The 21912-nt window shown below is 37.1% G+C and overlaps 1 protein-coding gene across 1 annotated transcript in view; it reads right to left on the bottom strand.

Annotated features, from left to right (window-relative positions):
- LOC145787481 (palmitoyltransferase ZDHHC9-like) overlaps positions 1 to 21912 on the bottom strand; it is a 30944-nt gene that overhangs the window by 6994 nt on the left and 2038 nt on the right. Inside the window, exons 2-9 of the mRNA XM_082599229.1 lie at positions 16337 to 16452; positions 15596 to 15670; positions 14966 to 15033; positions 14747 to 14868; positions 13447 to 13619; positions 12409 to 12570; positions 5286 to 5423; positions 797 to 845 (exon numbers count right to left, since the gene is read on the bottom strand). Of these exons, the coding sequence (XP_082455355.1) occupies positions 797 to 845; positions 5286 to 5423; positions 12409 to 12570; positions 13447 to 13619; positions 14747 to 14868; positions 14966 to 15033; positions 15596 to 15670; positions 16337 to 16452 (903 nt within the window). The remainder of the gene's footprint in view (positions 1 to 796; positions 846 to 5285; positions 5424 to 12408; positions 12571 to 13446; positions 13620 to 14746; positions 14869 to 14965; positions 15034 to 15595; positions 15671 to 16336; positions 16453 to 21912) is intronic.

Raw genomic sequence — 21912 nt, 5'->3', positions numbered from 1 at the left:
TGCCAGGTGAAGTGAAATCGTACTACCTACCAACCAGATAGCAGAGGATATCAATTTTATATCTAGCGACGTAGAATCTATGCAAAAATGGCAAATTTCGCGGGCTGGCCGCCTAACCGGCTACTGAAAATTGACGAACCATAAATAAATGACTATTTCAAGTAGCTCTACTGGACTTTTTTATGGACACCAACTTGTAAAGTTGGCGTGCGTACTATATACCTCTTACATTACAACAAGGATGATAACGCACAAGCTATCATTAGATGCACGATGTTTGTTTAAACGGTGGAATTTTGAAGAAACGCCTACTGAGGGTGCCGTGTTCTTCCCAATGTCGTGACAAACGCAGCAGCTTCCTTTGTCAAAGGTTACAAACCGTAACAAAGAAAGCTGCACAAATGAAAATTGTCCCTACGCCAAACAGTTAATTTTAAATTGTAATTTTTTTTTGTAAACTGTGTACTATAGTGCGATAAGTTATGTGGTAATACTTGCGTAACATGTTGAATTAAGAGACGCTGTGAAAGCCACGCATATTTCAAGACATTACAGAAGTTACAAAACTTAACACTGAAAACTACAACTGCTTCAGTCTCAGGTATTGTGTTTTTGTGTTGTATCAAGTGAGAGAAGTACGATGCATGAGATCTGACAAACGTTTGTTTGAGCAGGATTTGACGCAAGCAGATGTTGAATCAATGTAAAAAAGAGCTGATTTGCTGGCTGGGATAACCCACCAGTTGCTTATGTTACGCTTTATTTCGTCATGATAATAAGATTTACAAAAGGATATCTTCCAGGACTTGTCTTCAAAGCAGTTACGAAGTTGGTCTGTTGTGCCACTGCGATGGGAAAATACAAGAGTTACGTTTCAACAGAGGCTACTATAACCAGACAGTTAGTCCTTTTTTGCTGATTCACAACCTGCAGACGCTGACTCAGCATAAAAAGGCCTGAACTGCTGGGTTATATCAACTTCGGTGAGAAATATATAATATCAAACTCAATAAACAACTTTTTGAAACACTTATGACCGCTAAGCTAAACTTAATCTAGCACATGTAGCATTTTCGGCTTTGTTTGCTGGCCCTCACTTGGGCACGAGATCAGAGACAGCAAAAAAAAAACTAGACAATAGACATAGCAGACAATGGTTTGAAAAATAAATTGACTGGCAGCGTGAGACCTACATGCATCCGTGTCTCATGGCTGACAACCGATTAAAATGGAAATAACATGACAAAGTACATACTACACTTTCCACACGTTAATTCAACGTAAAAGTAATCAGTCACTTATCGATTTAATCTTTAGCCAAGCAGTCACAAAGCCTTGCTTGTAATTAGTTAAGCACTTTCCAATGAGGAAGTAATACATAGAATCCCAAAAGTTAATGTAATGTTAATTAAATGTTAAACAATAAGCATATAGCCAGATAATTTTGAATGGGACTTCAATAGGCATCAAATCTAACGCATGGCACAATCTTTTAGTGCAAATAAGCTGAAATTACGACATGTTGTGAAAGTGTTTTGGTAGTTCACAACAACGTGGTTTCATGCTCTGTCGTATGCTGGAAAGATTGTTGTCCAATCTAGCTCATTGAAGAAGTCATTCGTAACTGCTTGACCAAACGTCAGTATAAACAATATTTTGTGTGATAGTTTATTCACAGCACACCAAAACAACATATATAGAGTGGTCCTTATTTTTCAATTTTGGAAAGTTCAATGTCTGACCCTGCTAAAATGTGCTACTAGGCACAAAAACACTGTGTGTGAAATATTTTTAAAAAATATTGATGTTTAGAGGTTGCCTAAGACCAATGAAAAATCACCATACACCACCCCAATAGACGGAGTGTTGTTCGGTTCATCATATTTAATTTACACCATTATTTTTCATAAATGAATTTCTAACAATGCTTTCTTATTTTCTAAACAGATTGTTAAGCTAAGTAGAAAATAATGGCAAGTGTGTCTAAAAGTCGAAAAATGGTGTACCTTCTAGATCAGGGGTCACCAACCTTTTTTGCAAGCGGGCCACTTTGGCACTTAGGAGAGCTGTGGCGGGCCGCATTAATAAAATTTTAGGTAAGTTGATTCTTATGCAGGAAAAGAACGCACTTCGTACCCAGTATCCAGCGTTAGGCCACATGTTGTTAATATTTATCTTAAAATACTGCAGCAACAAAATTAGTCGAACAACGCTACTGCCAGGCCAAGCTCCTTTAACAACACTTTTGACTTCTTTAACAATGCCTAATAAACGAGGCACTTGTTTTGCGCACTTATAGCGAGGCGAGCGAATATTCATCGCCAATCAAGAGTGGCGTTGTCACTTCGCTTCACAAAAGATATCTTGCAATTAACAGTTTCAGTAAACAAGGAAATGTTTGACACATCGCAATACAGGCAACGATAGTGGCTTGCAAACATATCAGCGAAAAATAGGCTCCAATAACAAGGGAAAAGAAATCAGGTACCATGAAACAAACGCTTGTGGAAATCACCGAAAAAACGCTTCTATCGCAACCCATGAACAGTGTTTACTCTAAAAAAGCAATGAGTTGGTTTTTCATCCTTTTTGTGAGAGTCTATAAAACCGTCTTTCTTTGATTATTTGACAGTTGTGCTTATCAGAATGGCAAGAATTGTTGATTAACAACATTTCGCAGCCTACTAAGCTAAATATTTTTATAATACAACCAGAAAAAGTCTTTAAATTTATATACTGTATATATAATATTTTGACAGTTTATTATAAATTGAGTTGGCTCACCGACCTATTTTGCCAACAAAACGATTGCATAAAGGAAACACTGCTCGTGAAACGCAATAACGGTGAAACGCACACTAGTGTTTACATGACATTTACAAACTTAAAATAAGCAACCCTATACTCACAGACAATTTCGAAAACAGACGTTTTAATCAACCACTGGGACAGTGTGGCTGGACATCGCATTGGAATAACTTTAAGCAACTTCCACCTAGAACTACAATCTGATTGGTCGGTCGGTGGAATCGTATGCAAAGCGAAACTATGCTTCCCGGAAAGGATTTTTTGCCTTCATGATCTTTAACTGTTCAAGAAAAGTAATTTTTGTATACTTGTACGCTGATACCTTCCGCGGGCCGCACATTAACAGCGTGGAGGGGCGCATGCGGCCCGCCAGTTGGTGACCCCTGTTCTAGATCAGTGGTTCTCAACCGGGGGTCCGTGAAGCGATTTCAAGGGGTCCGTGAAAGTTTCCGAGTTTTCAGCATGATTGATAAATTGCGAAATTTAAAAATTGTTCGTGCTATGTTTCTGTATTAGCCTACAGTGATTCTCCAACTGTAAGTTGCAACGCACTGGTGCGTCGTTTGAAATTGCAAAGGACATTGCACAAAGGTTTGGTTTCTAAACTGAAAAATATCATATCAATGATTTAAACCTTTTAATAAGGCTATGTTGGCTATCTCCAACTTAATTCTTTTGAAACAGCGGATTGTTGTTCAATGTTTAACTGAAAATATAGCTGGTAACATATAGTGCCAACATAATATAGCTCATAAGTCATAGCATAGTTTCGTCAATCTCATCAATTGTCAAGTGTGTTGCGACTGTTGCGTCATCTTGCATGGGTGAACTTATTGAAGCCGCTGAGCGTGATGCAGCTTTACAAAAAGTCAAAAACTGTTGTAAGAATGGATGAACTACTGTAAGAATGAAGAATCTACGTAAAAGCCTGTTCTTGCTCCACTTGCCGTTAAAGCCCCCAACAGTGACCTGTGTGTTTTGAAGAGCTTGGTTGATTATAAGTGCATCAATAAAGGCATTTCTATGACATCTTTGATACAAGTTTTTTTTTTTTGTGAAGTCATCAGAAACAAAACTTGTATCAAAGATGTCATAGATGATGATGAAAGGCATTTCAATGGTGACGGCTAAGAAGATGGCTGCCCATTTGTGGTATTTATCGGAAGAGTTAGTGGGTCTTTCCCTGTTTGATGATTACATTCCAACAGATCTGAAAGATGAGATGGTGCAAGCAATGTCCAGCAATGAAGGAGAAGGCATGGTAAAACAGGTTACATTAGTATTGGGTAACCTTGAAGGAAAAATGTTATGATCCTTCTTCACAACTAACACAATGTAACAGTAACACATGGTCACTCTTCAAGAAACTGAACATTCCAGAATCTTTCCTTCAACATCCAGCAACAGAGTGGGAGAAAGATGGTAATTTTCAAACCGCTAAAGCAACTGTGAAGTCTCTGGCTGTTACAAACGAACATGCTGAAAGAGGAGTTGCTCTTGTGTAAGATTTCTCTGGACGTTGGACAAAAGATGAAGAACAATTACAATTCCTCCTGCAAGTCGTTTCTGATCACCGTAAAAAATATCCACAAACCCTCAAAAAGACCTCAATGCAACAATGATTGGTTGGTCACCATGACACTCTTGGTTGGCATATTGAATATACTGTCTAACCAAGGACATGGACATTTTACAGTATAATATCCTAAATTAAGGGTATTAGAAATATAGAATATCGGTATATAACTATATATATTATTTGCTGTGTTATCAGTATGATCTCTAGACTGAACAAAAACTTGTTGAACAGTGAACACTGTATAGTCAATCAATAAGTGTTTTGTGTTACTCTGTGATGGTTGATGTTCTTCTGATGAAAATCTATGGCGCTAGGACTTTAAAGCATCAATTTATTAGTGGTCCTTCGCCAAGCAGTTAGCTTGGCCCCCTCACAGTAAATAAAGAGATGCTAAAGTTCAAAATGTTGAATCAGAACAGGTCATGTGACTAGCCAGGCATACTCATTTCCCAGAATTTGCTACTTGCCGTTCATCGTTAGCACAAATAGGATGGACTGATGACTGCTATACAATCATAGAATGATGTAAAAAACACTTGTGCTCTATTTCTTTGACATCTAGTATATGCACATTTTTCGCTATAAATTCCAAATTTCAACGGCTCTGGGCTACCTCTAAATATATGTGTATTTTTTTCATATTTCACACAGAGTGTTTTTAAGCCGATGAGAACATTTTGGCATGGTCAGACCTGAAACTTTTACAAAAAAAAACTTACCCTCAAATAAGGACCACCCTAATTAATCAATACGATAATCAAGGTATGATGCTTGGTTTACATATTAAAATTAGGTTGAAAAATTATAAAGAAAGTGGTTCAGTTTAGTTTAAAAAGCCGCATTTTCAGTAGCGTACTGAATCTAACACGCAGTAATAATGAAAAGAAATTAAACTCACATAGAACCAGGTTGGTGATTGCAAAAGCGAATATGAAAAGGCATAAAAGTGTCAATGAAGTTATAAACAAATAGAAGTATCTGTAGTTGCGTCTCCCCACACAGTTGCCAACCCAAGGGCAGTGATGGTCAAAGTTATCTGCAACAGAAAGAAATTGCATAAGTACATGTATGGTGTACTGTATATCGCAGAACATCATCATGTACTGAAGTACTGAAGTACATGAAGTACATCTGATGTACTGATGTACTGAAGTACATCATCATGTACTGAAGAGAGCTAAATGCTCGAAATCCGGATATACAACAAATTCATGTTGTGTATGAATTGGAATTAAAAGCGAATTGAAGTTCATCTGGTCCTTTGTCTCCATTCATAGAATTTGAGCATACGCTGACGACGATCATCATGATTCATGTATACTGTATATTTAGACTTACGGTGTGTACCAGGACTTGTTATAGTTCAACTATTATTAAGCGTTTCAAATAGAATGACAGGACATATACAAGTGTACTACAATGTCAACAATCCATTTAAAAGTGCAGTATCATATTTTGAACAACACAGCTTTCAATTGTGTCTTTGAAGTTTACTTTACTAACAATCCAATTTTGTCCTGAAATGTTTTCATTTATCAAACATTTTATCGATTAAACGTTGTTTTTTTGTTATTTTAACATTCCTTTGACGATACAGCTGCTTTTTTCCAAACCGAAGGAAATCGTGATGCCCACACTCCTGCTAAGTTTCAAGATGCTTCTTTGTAAGTGCTAAAAGGTCTCTAAACAAAGTCACGATCCATCAGTGGACATTTTCAAGTCGTAAATTAAGTGGAAATACACACACGTGTCAAGCCTGAGTGTATCTAGTGAAGTTGGACATTAACATAGTGGTATGCGAATACGGAATTCCTATCACAGCCCAGACAGCAAATCATTCGTTTTTTTACATTGATTTAACGTCTGCAGACATTTGTAAAATGTAAAAAACGGTTGATTTGCTGTCCGTGTAGCAGTAGCTTTATGGTAGCTAGTTGGGTCGCAGTTAAGCCTGGTCTACACTACAAAATATTTTGAGCTGAGCGTGGCTCATTCTTTGTTTATTTAAAGGCCTAGTAAATGAAAATTTCAAACGGGAATTAATCATTAAAATGCATAAACTGAACATTCAAGAATACATTTCAAGAAAAATTACCGAAAAAAAATTGTTTTCAATGGCGCTGGCAAGGCCCAAAGTCCAATGTTTCATTTATTTTCAAAATAACCAAAAGTGCAAACACTGCTCGAGAATACGTCACAAAAGACAGCAATAACAAAAGCCACGTTACCACATCTGATGTTTTGAGCAAACTGTCTGATGTTTTGATGTTGAAATCTGATGCTTTGATGTAGATACATACATAGCCTACAGTCAAATTGCCCGCAGTAACAACTATTGCGAGATCAGCTGATTGCTAGTCTCTAGTGACGCAGACTGTACACTAGGGTGTTTCATTTGCTCCCTTTATTTTAATTTTGATCTGTTCCTAAGTTAATTCTGTTCCATTTGGGAAAAAAATAACCTGGAAATAATTTTTAATTTCATGGCCTCCCGTTTACCCCCCCCACCGCAACTCCGAAATTTCTGCCTACTTCAATCGCCATAACTCAAAAACCACTTTAGATAGACATGGGTTGTTGGGTATCAAAGTTATTGCCATACCCCACTTTAATTCAAAAATGCTGTCAAAATAACAATCTGATCAAAAAAATTTTTTTTTTAGTTTTGCACAACCTAAGAAAAGCAGTTGGCATGAATATGACATGACACAATATTATCAAAAACCATCTATGAAGTAATAGGACATCACAATATGTAATAGCACAGCAGGGGCTCACACAACCTCCATTAAGCAGGCAGCAACATGGTGATGGTGTGTTGTGCTTAGCGCATTGGTCTTCCCACCAAAGAGTGTTTACATTAATTTTAGTTACTGAAACCACTGTGTTGCTGTTTTCTTGTGCAAGAAAGGTCAAAATAATTGCCTCCATCCAGTAATAGGTAGTTAAAATAAATTTCAGTCATACTAATGTAAGTCACTGGAAACAGTGTATTGCAGGCAACTCCAAAGCGAGTGCTGCAAAAACTGCCTACTATGTGCTGTGCTTCAATGATGTTTTTCCGTCCTGGAGATAAAAATTCAATGACGACAATACAAGTGGGACATGAATCATGAATAGTAACACAGCAACAGCTAATGCTGATTAAGTAGGACATGGATAGGATACTAAGGCCTGTATTCTAAGATCTAACTTGAGTTCAAACTGAAACTCAAGTTTGGCTTGGTCCATGTATTTGGTACCGTATACCATAACCCAAGTCCAACTTTCTGATGTATTCAGCAGCATGTATCAAGATAGTCTGCAGCGTCCCTTGTAGTCTGCCTGTAGACACCATAGTATAGGGGAAGTCACTCTGTTTCGAATTTTTAATGATCTAAAATTTGAAATTACCCAGTCTCCTGATGTTACGCTGTACTGCTCAGTGCTCAGCATAGTTTCCAGAGGGGTGATTAATTAGAGTTCATTGAACTCTGTCGTATTTTCCTGGAAAATTCACTGCAAAATCCAATAACCTTCAAAAACCCAGGAGCTTTGCATAAAGCCAGATGGACGGCAAAGCTGATTTACTCCATTAAGACATATCTTCTGGGAAAGTACATTGGAGAGCTTCCACTTGGCACTGTTACTACCACTCAACAAACCTCAAAGATAAGAGGCTTTGTCAACTTCGTCACTCATGTCATGTGTATTCTCAGTGGTGGTTGACATGTTCATCGCCCACTGATGCTCCATGGAATGATCTAAAGTTTTACAAGATGCTGTTCACTTACAGCAACATCAATAAATGTATTGCTCTGAAAGCATTAAAGAGACACCTTTGGTACTTGACAGAGGAAATGATTTCTCTTTCTCTATTCCGAGAACACACCTCTGTTGAAAAAACTTGGTTTATTGCTGATCGAATGCTACAATGCATTGATACACACTCAGCCAACCCAAACCAGCGACATGGATCTGGGTTTGAAAAACCAAAATTTCCACAACACTTTGGGCCATCAACAAGGCTTGGTGATTTAGTTGGACAAGATTCATGCTATTTTATCAACTTGTTAAACCTGAACCAATAATTTTTGCACCTGCCTGTTAATGAATGGCATGACAACAGCATCTTAAAAGAAAACCTGGTAAATGTCCTAGGAAGCAATGTAATTAATGACTGTGCTGAAAGGTATATAAAATTAAGCTCAGACTTCTTGGGATCTTCTCACAGCGAAGACCGTTACCAAGACACCCTGCAAGTGGCAGAAAAACACAGAAAGTGTCAACCATTCCTTCGCAAAAGAAGCACCCACTGTTGATGATGCCCAACTGCCTGTTTGACAATTATATGCATGCATCATCAATCATGATAATATGTCAACCAACTGGCTTGGATACTAATCGTACTTGCAGTTTTTGAAAAAATGTAACTATTTGCAGGATTATAGATAACTTAAGCCCGTATTCTAAGATCCAACTTGAGTTCAAGCTGAAACTCAAGTTTGACTTGGTCCATGCATTTGGTATACCATAACCCAAGTCCAACTTGTGTTCCAGCTTGAACTCAAGTTGGATATTAGAATACGGGCCTTAGTATCCTATCCAATGTATCCATGTCCTACTTAATGAGCGTTAGCTGTTGCTGTGTTACTATTCATGATTCATGTCCACTTGTGTTGTCGTCATTGAATTTTTATCCTCCAGGACGGAAAAACATCATTGAAGCACAGCACATAGTAGGCAATTTTTGCAGCACTCGCTTTGGAGTTGCCTGTAATACACTGTTTCCAGTGACTTAAATTAGTATGACTGGAATTTATTTTAACTACCCATTACTGGATGGAGGCAATCATTTTGACCTTTCTTGCACAAGAAAACAGCAACACAGTGGTTTCAGTAGCTGAAATTAATGTAAACACTCTTTGGTGCGAAGACCAATGCGCTAAGCACAACACACCACGTTGCTGCCTGCTTAATGGAGGTTGTGTGAGCCCCTGCTGTGCTATTACATATTGTGATGTCCTATTACTTCATAGATGGTTTTTGATAATATTGTGTCATGTGATTAATTTTGGTGAACTTGTGTCAGTTGCCACTTATGTTTGGTTGTTCACATCCTATGTTTCGCTATTCAATATTCATGCCAACTGCTTTTCTTAGGTTGTGCAAAAATGAAAAAAATAATTTTTTTGCTCAGATTATTATTTTGGCAGCATTTTTGAATTAAAGTGGGATATGGCAATAACTTTGATACCCAACAACCCATATCTATCTAAAGTGGTTTTTGAGTTATGGCGATTAGAGTAGGCAGAAATTTCGGAGTCGCGGTGGGGGGGGGTAAATGGGGGGCCATGAAATTAAAAATTATTTCCAGGTTATTTTTTTCCCAAATGGAACAGAATTAACTTAGGGACAAATCAAAATTAAAATAAAGGGAGCAAATGAAACACCCTACTGTACAGTCGCACGCTTGGCTGCTCAAGCCCAATCTCGTTTTGAAAACTCTGACAAAAGCACGAGCGCAATGGTGGTCAGACCGCAATGGGGAAAAATTTTATTGAAAATCGTTTTATGGTAGCATGTTAAACAGAAAGAACGTGGAAAATCGCCAAGTCAGGTTTTTCCTTTTGTATCTCTTTAACACAAAGCTTCTCTCGGCAACAGCGCCGCCGTCGGCCTGAAAATGTCTGGTCATCGCAAGCTTTTTTTACGCTCTGGAGAAATTCGTTTGACCAAGGTTCTGGCGCAAAATTTAGTTTGAGCTCAGGTCTTAGCATTTTGTGGAACTTTGGTGGGAAAGGCAGTTTCAGTTTTCTGGAAGGATGGTACTCTGTTTCAGTTAACAGGTTAGTTGGTGTGTGTAGATAAAAATTAAAAGGTTAGGCTTGAAAACGTCTTACATGGACCTACTTAGTTTGGTTAAGGTGGCACTTCACTAGGCTTTTGGTATGATTAAAGTTGGCCTTCCAGCTAGTATGGTAGTTCTACCTCTTAGACTGATTCAAACTATCTTTAGCTGTTGGTCAGGTTCAGGTAGCACTTCACCAGGCTTTTGGTGAAACTTGGGTTGGCCTACCTGCTAGCCTTGCATTGATTGCAGGGTTCAACTCTACAAGTTATAGGATAGCTCTAGGTCTACAATACTATTCTGGATCATTTTCAGTTGACCTATTACACTGTGTCAGTACAATGATGGATGCGTTTGCTTGATAAGTTTGAATCAATTGAAGGCGAATTTTCAGCCAGATGACGTAACTAAGCAGAAAGTGACGTTGTTACCGCTTGAATGCACACGGTCGCAAGATCAAATTTGCCAGTGTAGACAGTTTTTAGTCAGTCGAGGCTGGACAATGCAGGCGTTTGCGCTTTTCGGGCTTGTAGTGTAGACCAGGCTTTAGTATTACCAACCCACAGACTAGGTCTGTGATCTGCATGCATTCGTATTGATATGGCAGTTGTTGTTTTCACTGTACATACATCATTTCAAGGGTGTATCATCTGGTTTATTGTTTTTGGAAAGCGTGCCGTCATTTGGACCGTTATAAGGACTTTATCCGAAGATTTCGAAAACTCAAACTAACAAAATATGTTATGACTCAAATGATACGCCACGAAACAAAAGCATTCATCCCGTCAAGACACGGCAAGAACACGCGTAAAGTTTTCAAAAGTCAATTCACGATCAACTTCAGTCTCCTTTCCAGTCACCATCAGTGCGCATGCGCGAAAACCGGTTTGGGACAAACCCATCTCATGAGAGTGGTGTCATAACATGAGTGTTGCAACATAGTATAACGCTTCACAATACAATACATGCCATTGTTATTTATAGTAACTTACATAAATACTAAAACAATGTACAACATGCATCCACGATGCTTCCTCTTTGGGAACTTTCTGATTCTCCCACAAACTATGTTTCTATAGCCTATACAGGGTCATCAGTATTTATCGTTACAACTTAAATTGGTTATATTTATGAAATGAAAGAAAATTTAGAATTTTTGCAAATGTATTATTGTAGAAAAAGCAATAGAGAGTTAATACACAAAATATTATTCAATATGTCCTCCATCTGCGTCAATAACTAGTTGAAGATGTTTAGGAAAAGCCTTGCATGTGTCACAAATTTACTTTCTGAGGGACTTTGGCCCACTCCTTCTGCAGTTTCACCTTCAGAGCTTCCAAAACTTTGATGGTGAGTGGCCGAGACCTTGCTCTCAATGTATGACCAGATCTCAAAATCAAGGGGATTCAGATCGGGGGAAGACGGAGGCCATTCCTCTTTGGGAATGAAGTGCGGGTTCTCGGAAAGCCACTCCTGAGTCTTTTTAGCCCCATGTGATGGTGTAAAGTCCTGCTGAAAAGACCAGGGACGTTTTTTGAAGTGCTTCTGGGCCTAGGGCAACAATGCGCCAACGAGGATGTCATCTCGATAGTTTTGCTGGTTCAATTTCACTCCCTGGTCAACAAAAAAGAGGGGGCTTTTACCGGACTCTGTCACGGCTGCCCAGACCATCACTGAGGCGGCACATTGTTGCCTTGTCACTACTCGAGATGCTTCATCCCCATCCCTCGACCAAACCCGATCGTTTTGGGTGTTAAAGTGATGTTCAACATCAAATTTCTTCTCATCACTGAAAACGAGATTTGGTAGCATGCCATCCTGAATGCAGGAAAGAAGAATCTGGTATCTTTGGCGTTGTTTATCAACAACTTTAGCAGAAAGTTGTTGTTTCTTGACCTGCTTGAATGGAGACATTTTCAGGTCCTTTCGGATTAAAGTTGGCATGGTCCCATACGACACTCTCGACTCTTTAGTCAGAATCTCGATGGATAAAATAGATTGTAACGCTAAATATTGATGACCCTGTATATCGTGAAAAGTAAATTGGAAAATAACGCTTTCTATCAAAGTAATTAAGTTTAAAGTCGCAAGACTTGCTTCAATCGATGAATAGCGTCACGATCTTCCGCGCAGAACCTCATGGGTAAATATCAAAGCTGTCAAGAGAGATGTGAAACGGTGTTCTACTGACCTACACAGTTGTCACATAAGCTACAGTGGGAAGCTCTAGGAGGACGGAAGATCTTGCATGTGAAGCAGTACTTGAGCTTCAGGGACGCTCCATTGATGGTGATGTCAATAGAACGAGGAGGAGGACGATAACTGGTGGATCCATCCTCTCGGACTTCTTGAGCTAAACAGATAATTCAAATATTTAATCTAACATATAAGTCAGATGGATATACAGTAAGTTACATGTATTGTACTCCTGTAGTGTTGAGCCTAAAGCAGTAGGTCACTTTTAATGTGTCCCAAATAACAACTCTGTAGAACATGTGAGATTTATCAATATTCGTCTGCTGCAAAAAATTGACGAGTCGGTGAAGCAAATTGAAATGATTGTTATCAATAACAATGCACAACCCAGGGCGAAGAACAATCCAACTTCACCGTATCGTGCCTGGGCTGACAATAATACGTTGCCATGTGTTAACGACTGTATCGAAGAGACAGTCTATCATACAGCCAATTAAATTTGTAAATGAGACTTGTGTTCAATGCAATTGGAAACCATGCAATCCTTGGGAATTAGACTCCAATTATATCCCAGCCAGTAAAACAGGGACAGATTTGTTGGATTAAATACTTTACTATCACTTCAAATCAAATATATATAGTTATTTAGAGAGTAATAACTATATATATATTTAATTCGCTCTGCTTGGCTTTTTGCTTGGCATTGAGCACTTTTTGTAGTATTAATAGTATTATATTTATTGTTTCATTGTTACTTCATATATTTTTACAATGAAACTATATCAGTTTATCAGTCGTTGACGTCCATACAGCCCATTAGCTCTCTCATTGGCGAATATAACGACAGAAGACATATATATCTATTTTTCATAAGTACCAAATTTCTCATGCGATAAAAATTAGATGAAGCATATAAAAGATTATATAAAAGAAAATATAAAAAAGATTATATAAAATTAATTAATTTATTAATTAATTTATATATAATTAATTAAATTAATTAATTATATAAAAGATTATATGTTAAGTCAACCTTGAAGATACTTCTCAGTGAATGCAGCTTCTTCAGCCGAAGCCCTTGGGATTATTCCGGGGTCGCTCCATGCTGTTCGTAATAAGCAGCAGATTGTGAATAGAAACAGAAATCCACTGACAATTGGAATGAGAAATCCGTACTGTAACTCTTTCACCAAGGTTAATCTACAACTGAAATAAAAACTTGTCAAAGCACCAACGATTGAGAAAAGATGCAAGCAATAGACCCAGCCACTTTTGTGTCCCTTCATTTCGCCACAACAAAATATGATTTATGGCTACAAACTATGTGGAAATATCTTGTTTTACCGGTATTCTGGTTTGCAGAATGCACAACAATACATGGACAACCAGATTACAAACACTGGCAATACGGGAATTTACTACTTGAGAAAATTATAAAAAATAAGAGAATTTCTCAAAGCGTGAACAAACTGTCACTTTTGTCTGTTCTGATGGGCTCATACCCGTTGAACTTGGAAATGAATAGAAAGCTACGTTGGAAAGTTGTTTTCAACCAATATCCAGAAAAGTAAAAAGTATTTTGATTGATATCGGATCGGAAATACGTCCTTTTATATTGATTCAACGTTTGCAGACGTTGAATGATTGCAAAGAGGGATTTCAAATATTAAACTATCACAGAATGGTCGATTCCTGCATGGAGGAAATGTAATCTTACCGCAAGCCATCTGGCTTACAGCAGCAGTAACTGATTGTATTATCATAGAACTTGATAGCTGCCACATGTATCTTATGAATAATCCATTATACCTGCCAAAACTTTTGCAGAATCAAATAAGTTTGACGTATAAGATTAAAATGACATCAATATTTCAAGTTAAATTCGTTCAGTCAATTAATTCAAACTGAAATTCAATTATTTCCCTTTCGCACAACATTCGATAACGTTTGCGCTATTGGCTGATTCATGGCAACGATACAGCTCTTCAATAACACCGCGACATAAATAGAAAATTGTTCAGGCTATGCATAGCGATGTTTCACACGAGTGCTAATATTGCGCAACTAATATAGTTGTAAAAAAGATAGCCGATAAAATGAGAGCAGTTGATTGGTGGATTGCAGCAAAGCAGTTGAAAGTGCTTGCATGTTATAAAAATATAAATGAAATTATAGTAAATTTTGCAACGCACAGAGTAAGCTATATCATATGCTTTTCAAGCCATTTTAAAAAAATGTTTTCTTAAATCAAAATTTCATGATTCTTTCTAAAGAGTCGTGAAAGTTACCGGATAACAAAAAGGAAGCTCATGGTAAACAAAACAGACACTTACTCAAATGCATAGAATAACGTAACAGTGACAGAAATTAGAATAACTGTGAAATACAATATTCCGGTTTGCTTGGCCATAATGATTCTGCCATCACAAAAGAACTTGTTCTTTCCTGGAAATATCTGAAGAAACAAACAAATGATAAAAAGCGATAAGGCATTAAATAAAATAGAAACATTTCAAATGTCATAGTAGTGTGCAATGTACAATTGTACATACCTCCCATTTTTTCTTTCGGGTAACGGGTTGAGAAGAGGACAACTCAATGGCGGCCGTGCCTGCAGCCCCTGAGAAGCAGTAAGTTGTTCAATGTTCAGTAACAATTCATTGATATGTCACAAGTACAGTCAAAAACTGTGAAGATTAAGATGTTAACTTAAAACACTTAAAAGAAAGTATATAACTGTTCCGTAATCAAACTACAAACAATAGACAAGAAATGGAAGATTTAAATAATCAAATAAAAATTATTCAGTTATGTTTTAATGTATTTGTTTACAGGGTGTTCCAGAAGTCTTTAGGCACATCTTGACATTGAACATCACGAAAACTATAAAAGGCAGAAAAATGCGTTATATAAATATATAATACAATACATATGGTATATTCTGAAAGCCTGCAATTACAGGTTTTTCTTATGGAATATTCTAAAGTGTTCAATGTGAGTACTATTGGTCATACAGCAACCAATAGCCCAAAGAAAATTACTGAAGAAAACAATTATTACCAACTGTAAATTATGTTACAAACAACCAATAGGATTTAAACCGAATCCTAACTAACTACAACTAAAAATAGGCTTTCAAAGCAAGTTATTTCTGTTTTGAATAAAAACATCTTATGAAATACTTTTATTTGAAGTTGTTCTTTCACCAGTTGAAGCTGCTGATATGGTCATCTCAATATGCGTAGTGTCAACAGGATCTGGAAAAATAATAATGAGGTTTTTCAAAAAAGCTCCAATGCAATTTACAACATCCTTCAACAATTAGGCTATATATATAACATTATAAAAAAAAAAATTCTTCTTGCCATTAGTTAAACACAAAAGATATCTCAAAGTAGCAAAATGGTTGGAATGCCTGATTAATCTGATCAAAAAATAAAGAGCCCAAAATGTAGATACTGAACTCATTTTCAGCAAAATAATAAACGTTTCAAAAATTATACTGTCTTCATCTTCAGTGCTATAAATATAGTAAATTCAACATTTATAAACAGCATTAAAAATGAAGGCAGCATAGTTTTCGACATGTTTGCTGAACATGAGTTTAGTATCTACATTTTGGGGTGTTTACTTTTTGATCAAAAATCTCAAGGTGTCTTATAATACAAGATAAATTACTTTTGTTTTCATGCATTTCAATCAGCTGTCTACAATGCAAACTAAACTACTTTTGTCTTCAAGCCATTTCAATATCGCTTCACTAGACATCAGTGTTCATATAAAAACATTTATTGCAATAATTTGTTTTTAAAATTATGGCTTTTCCATCTTCCAAACTCACAGCCAGTTCTGTACAACAACAGACATATAACTACAAAAAATGGTCAGCAACAACACACATTATATACTTATACAATACATACCTGTCAAGTGAGTATCACTATTACAGCGTTTTGTGTATTTAGCAGACTGATCATCAATTAATTTTCGATTGATCTGATCTTCAAATGGTTCATGAGCATCTATGTCTGCAGATTTTCTGCATTCAATAATACAATAGTATTCAATGCCAAGTATATAGTATACACTAATAAAATATATAATAGTGGCAAGAAAACTTTGATTAATACGGTAATTAAGCCCAACAAGAACTTTCACATGATAGTTCAAACTATCTGTAAGTATTCCTGTTTTATTATATGCAAAAACAAAGCGTATAGGCTACCGCTTTAACAAAAGTGTGAATGACAATTGGGCTGCACATTGCCAGCAAAATCTAAAATTTCAAATGAAGTTGCAATATAACATTACAAATTGTTTTAATGAGATACCATAGTATTGTATCTGAACAGCCAATATGGGCTGTTGAAATAGTGCTCTATATCAATACCATGATGCCGTCGAAGTATTAGAAGCATCATGTATTTAGGGTGGTCCAAAAAAAACTTTTTTTGTAAATGTTAATGTCTCACCCTAAAATATTGTTACCATTGATGAGAAAATGATATATGTGAATTTTCATAAAGATTGGTTGATATTTAGGGGTTGCTACCGGGGTTCAAAGTTTTGTCGTTTGCCCCCATTTTAACGTTTTAAGAGGATGTGATACAGATATGATATGATACGGTACAGTAAAAAATATGGTACAGTGCCATGGCATATTGCAAGAAAAATACAGTTTAATAATTACTCTATATAGTCTGTTTATAAACTCATGTACGTCTGTATTACGAATTATACTAACTGGTCTACATATATATACAAAATGTGCGACTTTGTATACTTGTGTTTAAAGTTCAGAGACTAAATTTGACAATCAATAACAGCTTTAGAAGACAGTAAATAAACTACATGTACAAATGTACATGATGTAAACTAATATACATAGTACATACATAGTTATTACCCTCTAAACCAGGGGTTCTCAACCGTGGCCTTCGGCCCCCCAAGGGGACCACAGAGCGTTCTCAGGGGAGCCACGATAAAAAGCTTCATTAATAAATTATAACATGTATTATATTGATGAATTATAACAGAATTGTGACACAAAAAACACTCATGTAGGTGTTAGTATCGTAAAGCTAGCTAAAAGCATGTTTTTTCATCATATGTTCTATCTCACTGCATGTTGCATCATCTTTTGTGATTGTAACGTAACAATTAAGGATACGCTTGATTTACTAGCGTAGTCTATTACGAAAAAGAAAGCATTAAATCATTTAATCATTCGTTAACTGTTTTTATTGATTTCGTTTCATTGTTCTTTAAACAAATACATTTTTATTTTGCTCAAGGGGGCCATGGTCTTTTAGAGCCACAGTCTGGGGGGCCATGACTCAGAAAAGGTTGAGAACCACTGTCTAAAACCTTGACAGCCTGTTTCACCCTAAAAGGGTAATCATCAGAAAGTCCTCCTTTTAGGTTAAAACAGGCTGTCAAGGGTTTAGAGCAGTGGTTCCCAACCTTTTTGACCTTGCGGCACCCTATCGAAGAGATAAATAGTTTGCGGCATCCTGGCAAAACTGGGTCAATTTTATGAGATTTCTGTATTTCAAGTAACTGTATGAAATAGCACAGAATGAGTTGTACAGTATAGCGTGCATAAATAAATGTATTTATTCAAAATTTAGTGTGAAATTTGGGCTTGACTTCTTGCACAAGTCCCTTAATATCTCGAGGCACATTCGACAAAGCCACCCACATTTCTTCCTCGACTATAAGCAGTCGTTCTCGTTTTTTTAGTTTTAATGTTCGTTTGTACGGAAAATCCACTAATTTGGAGACCCAATTGTAATCGCAAAGCAATTCACAAAATATATTCATATAAGTATAAAGCAGTGCTCCGCAACCGGTGTGCCGCGGGATAACTATCATCAGAACATACTTTTTGAAAAGAAAGGAGTTTTTATGTTTTAAAAATTCTCGCTTTACCACTGCAAGACAACTCAAACTCTAGCTAGACTTCCCACAGTGCATTTATGATTTTTTTGCCTCACATTGAAGTTTTCGCAATGGGAAGGCTGCCCTAGTTTTAAAAAAGGCTGGTTAACGTGGTAGTGCGTTTTTACAAGTCAGGCTAGGTCATTTTGAATTGTCAGTTAGCAGTGTTTAATGAAAAATTTCGTAATATTGAAAGCACAGCTATTAAGTGTAGTAGCCAACGTTTTGTCAATGGCGAGTCCATAACAAACGAGTAGCCTAATTATTTTGCAAAGAACTTCCAGCCAGGAACGAACGACTGGCCAGGAAATTTTTAGAGTGACCAACGAGTTTTTCATAACCCATGGTATCCATTGGAATAACTGCATCAACGTTTGCACAGATGGTGCTTCAGCAATGGTGGGCGAAGGAAGAAGTTTAGCTGCATGGGTAAAACGTCAAAATCCAGCCATTCAACTTATGTATTGCTGCTTACACAGGGAAGCCTTGATGATCAAACATTTTACAAGGGAGCTGACAGAAACAATGAATGACTGTATCCAAATTGTTAACTTTATTAAAGCAAGAAACAAGCGCAAATATCTCATTAAAAAGATGATAGTTATTTTTTACATTTTGAAAATGTGTCGGCCGAATTGTGCCGCAAAATTTTAAAGAGTTTTTAAGTGTGCCGTGAGTAAATAAAGGTTGCGGAGCACTGGTATAAAGAATAAATCAATTATAACTTAGCCTTTTCTCGATTAGCTATGTAGGCTATCGTGTTTGTATGCGCAGGTATGGTATCCCCCATGCAAAAGTTTCTATTTTATAGTGGTTCGCAAACAATCGTGCAATTTTATAATCGTGCTGGGTCACACAATCCGATAATCCATCACTGCAATTTGACTTTGTGCGCCGTGAAACGCAAAATAAAATCATGAAACCTGGCAATAATGATGCGTTTCAAACGTTTTTATGGAAAAACAGCAACGATTCAAAATCTCTTTCACGCTGTTATTCCTGGGCGAGAAAACAAAGGCTTATTGTGGATTAGAGTTAAACTTAAAATAAATAAATAAATTCCACACTTAACGGGTTAAAGTTAAAATATCTCGCGGCACCCTTGAGCATTGCAATTGGCACCCCGGTTGGGACATTGCCGAGCGTGGAGTGGCGTTGATCACGGAATACAACACATTACACACATGTGACGAAGAACAAAAACAGTATCTTTTGCGTGTCGTCGCCGATCACCGTCAGCGATATCCAGACTGCAGTAGAAAGACCCTCGCGCAATAATTCCTGTATGTAGTTTATTTGTTGTATTCTAAAGCTGTTAATGAATGTCCAATTTAGTCTCTGAATTTTAAACACAAGTATACAAAGTCGCAGCGGTGACGCGCTCGCTTTCCAATTATGCAATCCTGGTTTGACTCCCGGCTTATACTGGTTGTTGACAAACACCGCCCACGCCCACCTCTACCCAGGGTATAATATATTGGGTGGGCGTAGTTGCTGAAGTAAAGGCGGCCGAGAGAAAGGAACTGGCCACCCTACTCTCGTTAGTGCCGAAGGCTTAGTATAATGAGAACCTCATCCCTCGATGCTTGTATTCAAGTATGGGACTCACCTTTACCTTATACAAAGTCGCACATTTCGTACATGTACACCAGTTAGTATAATTCGTAATACAGACACATGAGTTTATAAACAGACCATAGAGTAATTATTAAACTGTATTTTTATTGCAATATACAATGGCACTGTACCGTATTTTTTACTGTACCGTATCATATCATATCCTCTCGAAACGTTAAAATGGGGGCAAACGACAAAACTTTGAACCCCGGTAGCAACCCCTAAATATCAACCAATCTTTATGAAAATTCACATATATCATTTTCTCATCAATGGTAACAATATTTTAGGGTGAGACATTAACATTTACAAAAAAAGTTTTTTTTGGACCACCCTAATGTATATATGTATGTATATATATTGTATAATGAAAATTTTCATATTTTGTGTTACCTACAGGTTAAGAACAAAGTTTATATATAACTTAATAAAAAAACTTCTGTCGATAATACTTATAACATAGGCTAGCTTAGTGAAAATTTTAATGCTGTGTGCAGCATGATAGTTAAATTAATCTTCAAGAAACATCCTTTAATACAATGTATAAAGTTTGCAAACAGGTCCCATAGGCTTCAGGCTAATGTACCACAATCTGAAATTGGCATCTTTCTACTGTATAGGTGGGAGGCTAAAAACCTGCACGACTCATGTGCATTAACTTATTTCTGATTGTCTATTAAGGTTACTTGGATGCAACCTAGTTCGTACCCTGAACAGTTTGTAGCCTACCCTGAAAAGATCGAGAGAAAAAATTAAAAAAAGCGGAAGTCGCTGATCGCAGTTTCCGCACACATTTTAAATTTTTTTCCCTGAAAAGATTGAGAGAAAGATAGCACAAAGCCGAAGTCGCAGTTTCCGCTAACCATAACCTTCACCCTAACTGATCGTAGTTTCCGTAAACATTTTTCTGCACTTTCCGCTAACCCTAACCATAGACTAATCTATGCTCTAACCCTAACCCTCGCTGATCGCAGTTTCCGCAAAAATTTTTCCGTAGTTTCCGCTAACCCTTACCCTAACCTTAGAGTAATCTATGCTCTAACCCTAACCCTCGCTGATCGCAGTTTCCGCAAACATTTTTCTGCAGTTTCCGCTAACCTTTACCCTAACTAGAGCTCGACCGATATCACTTTTTCAGGCCGATGCCGATACCAATATTTATAAAAATTTTAGGCCGATACCGATATATATCAGCTACAAAAAATTTGTTACCAACAAAGTTATTAAGCAACAAACCAGTCCAAGAAAGTTTATGCATTAGTTGCTGTAATCGAAAAATCATTCTTAACACTAATCACAAAAAAATACCAAACAAAAAAGAAACAACCCAGGCCTCGAAAATCGTTTTTGCTGACGGCGGACAAACGTGTCCGGTCTGAATTCTTCGCCATATTAAGAGCTATGGCTACGGTTTGGAAGGCTTTTTAAAATTTCAAAGAAGGCTTTCATCAGATCAACGAGATGCGCTTGGAGAGTCAAAGCGCCGTGTAGCTGCAATATGCCGCATCACTAATTAACTTCCACCGAACGAGGTCGTGTGGCTTCTTGCGTCACAATGCTCCGGGCACGGGTCGGAAAACTTCTACAATGACGCTACTATTTTCTTCTGTGCAAAGTTTCACTAGGCTTTTTTTGGGGGTTTATTTTTGCAACTTCTACAATGACGCTACTATTTTCTTCTGTGCAAAGTTTCACTAGGCTTTTTTCTTGGGTTTATTTTTGCATGTTATGTGAGCAAAAGTTAATATTCCCTGGGCCTTTTCTTTCTTACTGTAATACCAAAACTTGACAAATTTTGCTGCATCTTGCTGTGACAGCCTACTCGTATGATTTAATTTTGTAACGAATCTTGCGTTATCAATATCATTCGGAGATCAAAGCATGTCATGTGAGCGAAAGTTAATATTCCCTGGGCCTTTTCTTTCTTACTGTAATACCAAAA

Source organism: Aplidium turbinatum, chromosome 18 (genome assembly GCF_918807975.1).
Source record: "Aplidium turbinatum chromosome 18, kaAplTurb1.1, whole genome shotgun sequence".
Classification (NCBI taxonomy): Eukaryota; Metazoa; Chordata; class Ascidiacea; order Aplousobranchia; family Polyclinidae; genus Aplidium; species Aplidium turbinatum.
Note: the sequence above shows the minus strand (reverse complement) of the source record. Positions and strands in the feature narration are given on the sequence as shown.